This window comes from Plodia interpunctella, chromosome 5 (assembly GCF_027563975.2).
Source record: "Plodia interpunctella isolate USDA-ARS_2022_Savannah chromosome 5, ilPloInte3.2, whole genome shotgun sequence".
NCBI classification, from domain to species: domain Eukaryota; kingdom Metazoa; phylum Arthropoda; class Insecta; order Lepidoptera; family Pyralidae; genus Plodia; species Plodia interpunctella.
This window is the reverse complement of record NC_071298.1, coordinates 4915130-4923315: the sequence shown is the minus strand read 5'-3', so window position 1 is coordinate 4923315 and position 8186 is coordinate 4915130. Positions and strand designations below refer to the sequence as shown.

Sequence of the window (8186 nt, the reverse complement as noted above, 5' to 3'; positions counted from 1 at the left end):
GATTGTTAAATTTTAGCTCACGTTTTTAAAAACAACATTTACATGATTAGTTAATGATAACACTTAGTATTTTGTGCAAATAAGACAACATATAAGGAGAACGACCTTTCACCTTTTTGTTAACGTACCTATTGATATTATCAGGAGCAAGACGTTTTTATCTAAATCAAACGCGTAATGTGTGTTTAATAATTAAACTCTATTCTCCTTGGTTTTAGCTAAATATTAAGCATGGAGAAATATATCTGTGTAAAGGATTTGGAAAATGCAGCATTAGATTTGTTGCCAAAAGCAACGAGGGATTATTATAAAAGCGGAGCGACGGAAGAACAAACACTGGCGGAAAACAGCACAGCTTTCAGAAGGTAAATACTTAATATACGTACGTGTACATGATATACATACGTGGTATATTATACGAAATATGAAAACAATTTGTAATTTCCTGTTGTACACAATTCATAAGAATTTACTAAATTTCTCTCTCTCAGTCCCTCTGTTTCAGTTTTTGCCTCGTTATTTTAATATTGATAAATGCTTTTTTTATAATACGATAATAGTGATCCAGTGGGAGATATTTATGTGCAGTTTAGGTAGGTACCATGTTGTATGTTTCTAGATTACGCATTCGCCCAAAATGTTTAGTGAACGTGGAACGTACAGACTTACAAACCCGAGCTCTGGGTAACTATGTGTCCATGCCGGTCGGAATATCTCCGTCAGCTATGCAGCGCATGGCTCATCCGGATGGAGAACTTGCTAATGTAAAAGGTACCTATATCAAGAAAATTACTTTAGAACTTTGGCGCATGGAAAAATATAATATATGTAAATAAAAAATGTGCAGAGAAAATATTGCGGTCGGTACAAATATTTATTTTAGGTCTTTATTTTCACGTTCCTTAGCGAAAGCTCAAATGTCTTTCTGCCGCTGAGGTGTAACTACTACCTACTTCATTTGTGGCACCAATGCTTGGATCTATTATTTTAAAACATACTTAGGTTTATCATGAAAAATACTTTCATTTTTTTAGCCGCTGAGGCGCATGGCACTATTTACATTCTGAGTACTATCGCTACCAGTTCCATTGAGGAAGTGGCTCAAGCTGCGCCTAAAGCTACCAAATGGTTCCAACTCTACATTTACAACGACAGGTCAGTCAATTAGTATCACATACACTATATCTATTGCTTATTTTTACTAGACCATTTCGAAACATAATAGCTTTTTAATAAAAAGAATTCCTTTTTTTCAGGGAGGTCACCAAGAGTTTGGTTGCAAGAGCTGAGAAGGCTGGTTTTAAAGCATTAGTTTTAACGGTTGACACGCCGCTGTTTGGTATCAGACGCGCAGATATTCGGAACCAATTTACTCTACCTCCACATTTGAAGTAAGTCGATAGGAATTTCTGAAACAAAATTTGCTTCCAACGATTTTCAATATTATTGATATATATTATTATAGTCGCGGACTTATCTATCAACATTTTTTCGTCCGTAATGTTAGGTAGTATTTATTTATTTTTTAACCAAATTCTATACTCTCAAGAAATCAAAATGCGTGATGCTAGTACGCATTGTAGTACCTATATATGATCGGCTTATAGGATCAAGACCGGATTGGATTGTGTGAACATCTATGTCCATGAGTAAATGTACTTTTTATTTCAGATTGGCAAATTTTGACGGGCATCTATCAACCAAAATCCAAAGCACAAAAGGTGGCAGCGGTTTAAATAATTATGTCAGTGGTTTGTTTGATAAATCATTGACATGGGATGCAATCAAGTGGTTAAAGTCGTAAGTATAATGAGACACACGCTATATTTTTTCTCTTGAGAAATATAATTGATATATTATTATTTTATCATTATGCTAGTAGTTATCCTTTCTGACCCGTGAAACACCTAGGTGGTTCACCTAGGTGTTCCAGGGTTAACTTTCATCACCCCATGTTCTTTTGATTTCGGAACAATGTCGCCGCCAAGCTCGGGGTCACCGCAAAAAATTATTTAAAAATTTGAAAATTCGGCTGGATTTTACAACTTGATGTCCTGATGCTTGGAAATACTATTGTAGCCTATCAACTGTTAGTGTCAGACTATATCCCTTAATAGCCTCATACGATGTCGTATGAAGTTGTCCTATTATAGTTATAATAGGGCGGAACCATACGCCACATATTTAACCGCCATATGCTCTCATAAAGGAATACGTTTAATTTCGTTGCGGGTCATGTAATGCTCTTCGTCGTGCTGTTTGACTGACGACTGCGCTTATTACGAGCCGCGTGCTGTGTAATTATATTCTTTTCTTCTATAGTATCACGAGTATGCCTATTATCGTGAAAGGCATTCTGCGACCTGATGACGCCGTGAAAGCGATTGAAGCTGGGTGTTCAGGAATCCTAGTTTCCAATCACGGTGCGAGACAATTGGATGGCGTCCCTGCCACGGTACGTTTATAAGATACCCTTTTTTATTATATTCTTAGCCAGATATAATGAACTCTGTTTCAGTTGTTGAGTTTGCAAAATTAGAAAAATGTGCCTCTTGGTAAAGACCTTTTCCAACTCCAAGATTGAAATGAAAAAAAATCCAGGATTATTTCGAGATTTGTTCCAATTATTTACCATATCTTTTCGATTATTGATTGGTTTAGTTGGTCCACACTAACGTTGATTTAGAATAGAGCTTTATATGTAGAGTTGTATCGCAGTTATGTATTTGCACTATTTTTGCGATTGCTCATAACGAACGAGGGTTGCAGTGTTCTGATACACAAAAGTCGGCAACGCACAGGTGACCTGTATCGAATTGCCGGTGTCCATTGGGCTGCGATATTTGTTCATCATCAGGCGTCCTACATGGTCGTTTGCCTGCTATACTATAAAAAAAACCACGCATGGATTAACAATGCATGTCAGGGCCCATGCCCTGACATGCATTATATATCATAAACGTTTGTCCATACAAACGTTTATGATATAGAAGTCTGTGTTTATGATCTATTAAGAGTCTACCTCTATCTACAATTAGATGATTCATGAAATCTATGTATTTAGATTGAGGTTTTGCCGGAGATAGTAGAGGCAGTGAAGAAGTACAATACTGAAGTTTACTTGGATGGAGGTGTTACTACAGGAACTGATGTCTACAAAGCTCTGGCACTGGGCGCAAGAATGGTGAGCATATTTCACTAGGTCTGTAGCATAACACTGTCATTTGCATATCTAGTAAATGGCAAGATTACACATGCTTTTGTTTTATATCAGACACTACATAATTTAAAGAACTAAAGACCACTTGGCAGATAGTTTGTATGTTAGTTTTAGTTAGGAATCATAGCTATAAGAAAAATATTTGGGAATAATGAGTAAGTGGGTTTTTTAGCATTGTTGATTATTTACATTAATCATATGATACAATAAATACTTCATATATCTACATAAAAATTCCAGACAGTTTTCCTTCTATTTAAGTAATGGGGAAAATATAAAATATAGGTTAGGAAAATTACGTTCTAAATGATTCAGTTTTCGGGTATATATTTATTTATTCCCTGTGGACAATTTTGTGGTTGCATTACACTATCACGCCTACACCGCTAGGTGCCTATCATATAATTTGGTTAAAAGGTAGAGTAGGTTGATCTTTCCCTTATTACTTGAATAATTATGCTGTCTGTTATCGTGTGACTTAACCATCAAGGCTCTTCATAATGACTTAATTACACATTTTAATAAATTTCAGGTATTCGTGGGTAGGCCTGCTTTATGGGGCTTGTCAGTTGGAGGACAGGCTGGGGTACAGAAAATGCTAGATATTTTCCGCACCGAGTTAGAGTATACTTTACAAATAGCAGGTGACTTTTCATCCATGGCTATCATCACATTCTTAAGCTTTGTCCTATATTCTAGAATCGGCTTCATAACCTCCATATATACTTAACGCATATTGTGTTTACAGGGACTCCAAGTATTTCTGATATCACAAGGGACATGGTATGTCACGAAAGCGTCTACTGTAAATTGTAAATCCGTCACATACCAGAGAATGGCACAGCAAGAAACTATAGAATACTGTATACTTTTGTTAAAAGATACCCGACAACAATACGGGTCGGGCATTTTCTCCGAGATCTAAATTTTTGTAATATTATTTATTTGAATATAAAACTATCTAAATTTCGACTTATTTTATTTTCTGAATCATTTAACAATTAACTTTCGGTAAAGATTATATAAAACAGTAGGAGTCATATAGGAGTTGTGGGGCCACATCGATGCGGATATTTTCTGAAACAAAATAATTTAATAAACAATAAGTTCGATTTTTGTATTATAAATTACGTATACTAATATTCTGTTTATCAAAATCTTAACCTTGAAATCGCAGCCATATAAATTTATCCCAAATTTGAGTTTCTTTAGTGTCTGTTTGAGTTTCTGATCTTTTTCCAATTTCTGTTTGAGAAGGATTGTGTCGTTACAAGTTTCACACGAGCCGCTGCCCTTCTCCGAATTCCTGTCTCCACTCTGACTCCCCATGATGGCGTCACGACGACGCATATAATCCATAAAACTGCAATTAGAGTGTGCATTCCTTCTACATGGATTTACCATTGTACTCTGTTCCACTTTTGTTCTGGTATCTGTATTTCTAGTTGTAAAAATATTTTTAACGGTTTTCACTAACATTGTACAAGATTCGTTTATGGCGCCAAAAAATTTACCACTAAATGACTTGTTTTTCATTTCTTTGATAGTAGCTCTCTGATGCTTATATCTATCGTGTCTATTCGACCTTTCTTCTTTTTTAATTCCTATTGTATAATTTCGAAATTGTCTTTGTTTTGTAGGAAATCTTTTGGGAGTAGACACAATAGTTGGCTTAAATTCAATAGTGCGGTTCTCATTCTCTTCCATGTCTTCTATTAGTTTAGTTACATTATAACTATTTTTCGTCACTTCAGAATTATTTCCTTTTATATCCCGTCTTACATTGACAGACATATTTGAAACAACTGTCGATTTCTCATTACCTGTTTTATTAAATCTAGCAACACCAAATTGCTGGCAATTTCTAGATTTTTTATTTTTATTTAGATTATAATTCTCATTGAGTAAGAATGAAAATGAAAGATCGCCGCGTGAACTTATAGAAACATTTAAATTATTTTTATTTGGAGTAATAACAGGTATGTTTCGGTGGAGCATGTCGTTAGACGGCATTTCTACAAACTGCTTTTTTATATAGGAAATAGAGTGTATATTGGCAGATTTCAGTCCTATAGTAGTACTCCGATATTTTTCTGCGTTTTGTCTTGCGTCGCCGCTCCTGCTCCCTTCACTCGCAATGTTGTGAACATTATTTAATCCATCTTTTTGACCCTGCAATATTTCCCTAAACACGTTTTGGAAAAGTTCTGTGGTATCGCCATGGTTTGTATGGTTGTATGAAATATTTTCATTATTTATACAGAATTTATAATTCATATTTGTTTTAGTTCCCTTTTGCTCTTTATGAAAATCTGGAAAGTAAACATTAAATTTGACGAATCCAAATTAAAACATTGTGTATAGTATTTATATCAAAAAATGTGCTAATAAGCTCGCTAAGAATTAAATAATATCTTTAATTCAATAATGTCATTAAAAATATTTTTTTTAATAAATAAAATGCTTGCTTACCCTCTGCGAACCTATTGTTGATATTTAATAAATTGTCGACTGGAGATCGAAAATCACCATTCGATTTATGTACTTCTGTTTCATTTGTATCTATATCTAAAAATACACATTAAAAGTGAGAAAATAACTGTTCACAAGTGGCTGAACGTATAAAATTATTCATGACAAATAAATAGATGTCTACAATTTACCTTTCATTAACGTTTTGATATTGTATAAAACAATAGTTGCCCATTGACCAATCTGAAATAAAAATAATCGTTTACATGCGTATAAATAACAATAAAATAATTTATTGGTGTGAGATTACCTGAGAATCTTTTTCATATAACTCCAGGAAGTTCTTTAAGATTCCAACAACTTCTGTTTTATGCACCAACATTATTACGGCCTTAGCGTTTTGACTTATCGCGTTGATAAGTTTCAAGCATGATATATTGTGTAATTTGTCCCTGAAATTAGACGAGAAAACTTCCGGAATATTTTAGAAAAAAAATTTCCCGAGCGCTGTCAATATTAATGAGATGAGATGCCTACTACAAACCTCGTTAAGATGGCGAGTCCATTACTGTCGACGAATTGTTGTGTATTTTGGTCATGTTTGTACAACAAACTTTGTAGGACTTGGTAACACTCTGTATCTCCCGATGAACATCGCCGTATTCCCTAAAATCAAACAAATCTTATACCATGTGATTAGAGATGAAGTGGAGTACTCGAGTCGTCAGGTAGAGGATGACCGAGTTATACGAATGTTCGTGTTCGTTCGGCTTCTAACATCAATATTATTTTATGCTACTCAGTTAGGTACAACAAATGATACTTATAATAAATAACTCCAGTCGCCGGAGCCTTCTGCCTACTTACAGTAGTAATTAAGTCTGAACAGTAATTTTGATTCTCCTTAGATTGTCTACACACTTCAGCAAGGCATCGACAAAGTGCGCTCCAAGTTTCTTGATGCTATAGAAAAAAACTAATTTTAAGTGTAAATATTACAAATTCGTACAATTACAATTTCGTCTTCTAAGATGAAGTACTATTTTATTGTCAATTAGTAACCATATATACAATTTGCTTCATGTATGTATATTATAATTCAAAGTCTTACCACCATACAACTGTTAAAAAGATTAGACATGAGTGCTAAACAGCCGCTGACTCTCAACATGAGTTGCGCGTGCAGCACCAGGCTCTGCTTCGTCGAACAGAAGTCTTCTTCAACATCGTACAGTAAAGCTGATATGAAGTTCAAAGTCACTGTTATCTTCTTTGGCGGACCTTGGCTCAGTATTGTATATACTCTATCATATACGAAGTGACTTGTGATAATCAAATCGCCGTTTATATTCTGTTAATTACAAGATGTCTTATGTATTTAATATATTTTCAGTTAAATGACAAATGATAGATAAATACTTTTGCTTGCTTATATTCGAACGGCAACGATATCCGTTGAACGGATATCTGTTATGTAATATTAATTATAGATATTTATATTTTTTGAGGATTCTTTACAGCAGGTATCAATTATACGCACGAAGAGAAGAGGAGCAGAAGTATATTCGTACGAAGTTTATAGATAATTTTGTACTTACATTATCTGATACCAAATAGCAGGCTAATAGAGAAAATATTTTTGCTTGTATTTCGATGTTGTTCGTTGTATTTAACAACTCTAACAAATCCTGAATGTCTTTTCTTGTAGCATTCTGTATTTGTATCATTACGAATTAAATTGTGAAAAGTAAAACACGGAAAACGTTTGATTTCGCGCCGTTTTACCTATCGCACCGCGCTCTTTTTTTATTTTTCGATAAAAGAGTAATTATGTAGTAAGTGATTCCAGCTATTCTGCTATAATTAAATACATGCCATTTTCGAAAGTTTGTATGGAAATGGCCAAATGTTTTGTAACTTTTCTGCGAGTTTCTTACTCGCAGAAAAGTTACAAAAGATTTGGTAAGGTTCAAAAAGTTGAACCTAGACGACCCGAACTGCTTGAGTCTGGACCTCAGAAATTAGACAAGTCTAATTTCTCAAATGCAAGCATTTGATCATGTTTTTATATCTGTGATTTGAACATATTTTCTCCCATTTTTGTTTTACGAAAATAAACGGCTATTGTACGGGCGTAAACCTTGAATTTTTGAGTGTAACAATCGGACTAAATTTTTAACTGTTGGACTTAAAGTTTAAGTCTAGTTATACTATAGTCTAGTATATTATAATTAGACTTTTAGAAAAAAAAAGGACACAGAAACTGAGAACACCTGTTGAGTATAAGTAAGTTAGTGGACAGCCACCACATTTAAAGGTTATATTCTATTATATTATATTGTTTATGGTTATCTCATAGAGTGACATTGTTGTTGTGAAAAATGGTTTAAATTTGTAAGACGTTAAAATGTAGCTGATAGAAATAAAAGAGAAATAAAATGATTTAATATAAAGGAACTTTAATTAATTGAGGCATTCAGATCTACAAAGCCAA

The 8186-nt window shown here is 34.0% G+C and overlaps 2 protein-coding genes across 2 annotated transcripts; one reads left to right on the top strand and one right to left on the bottom strand.

Annotated features, from left to right (window-relative positions):
• Window positions 1–145: 145 nt before the first annotated feature.
• Window positions 146–4189, top strand: Hao (Hydroxyacid oxidase). Its single transcript, XM_053745839.1, has 9 exons — window positions 146–365; window positions 620–771; window positions 1035–1155; window positions 1257–1391; window positions 1672–1800; window positions 2323–2455; window positions 3065–3184; window positions 3753–3864; window positions 3969–4189. Exons 1-9 carry the CDS (start codon window positions 232–234, stop codon window positions 4034–4036), a joined length of 1104 nt encoding a protein of 367 aa, XP_053601814.1. The 5' UTR covers window positions 146–231; the 3' UTR covers window positions 4037–4189.
• LOC128670282 (uncharacterized) lies at window positions 4186–7834 on the bottom strand. Its single transcript, XM_053745834.1, has 9 exons — window positions 7291–7834; window positions 6804–7043; window positions 6560–6655; window positions 6237–6358; window positions 6003–6144; window positions 5884–5935; window positions 5693–5788; window positions 4385–5532; window positions 4186–4297 (listed from the first exon to the last, which is right to left on the bottom strand). The coding sequence occupies exons 1-9, from the start codon at window positions 7417–7419 to the stop codon at window positions 4211–4213; spliced, it is 2112 nt and encodes a 703-aa protein (XP_053601809.1). The 5' UTR covers window positions 7420–7834; the 3' UTR covers window positions 4186–4210.
• Window positions 7835–8186: the final 352 nt, after the last annotated feature.

Bases quoted from the DNA above. Each gene is read 5' to 3' on its own strand.
- Hao (XM_053745839.1), top strand. From the start codon at position 232: ATGGAGAAATATATCTGTGTAAAGGATTTGGAAAATGCAGCATTAGAT. The intron at 366-619 runs GTAAATACTTAA...GTATGTTTCTAG, and splicing joins AACAGCACAGCTTTCAGAAG to ATTACGCATTCGCCCAAAAT. The intron at 1,801-2,322 runs GTAAGTATAATG...TTTCTTCTATAG, and splicing joins GCAATCAAGTGGTTAAAGTC to TATCACGAGTATGCCTATTA.
- LOC128670282 (XM_053745834.1), bottom strand. From the start codon at position 7,419: ATGATACAAATACAGAATGCTACAAGAAAAGACATTCAGGATTTGTTA. The intron at 6,145-6,236 runs GTTTGTAGTAGG...GTCTAATTTCAG, and splicing joins GGACTCGCCATCTTAACGAG to GGACAAATTACACAATATAT. The intron at 5,936-6,002 runs GTAATCTCACAC...TTTTTATTTCAG, and splicing joins TATATGAAAAAGATTCTCAG to ATTGGTCAATGGGCAACTAT.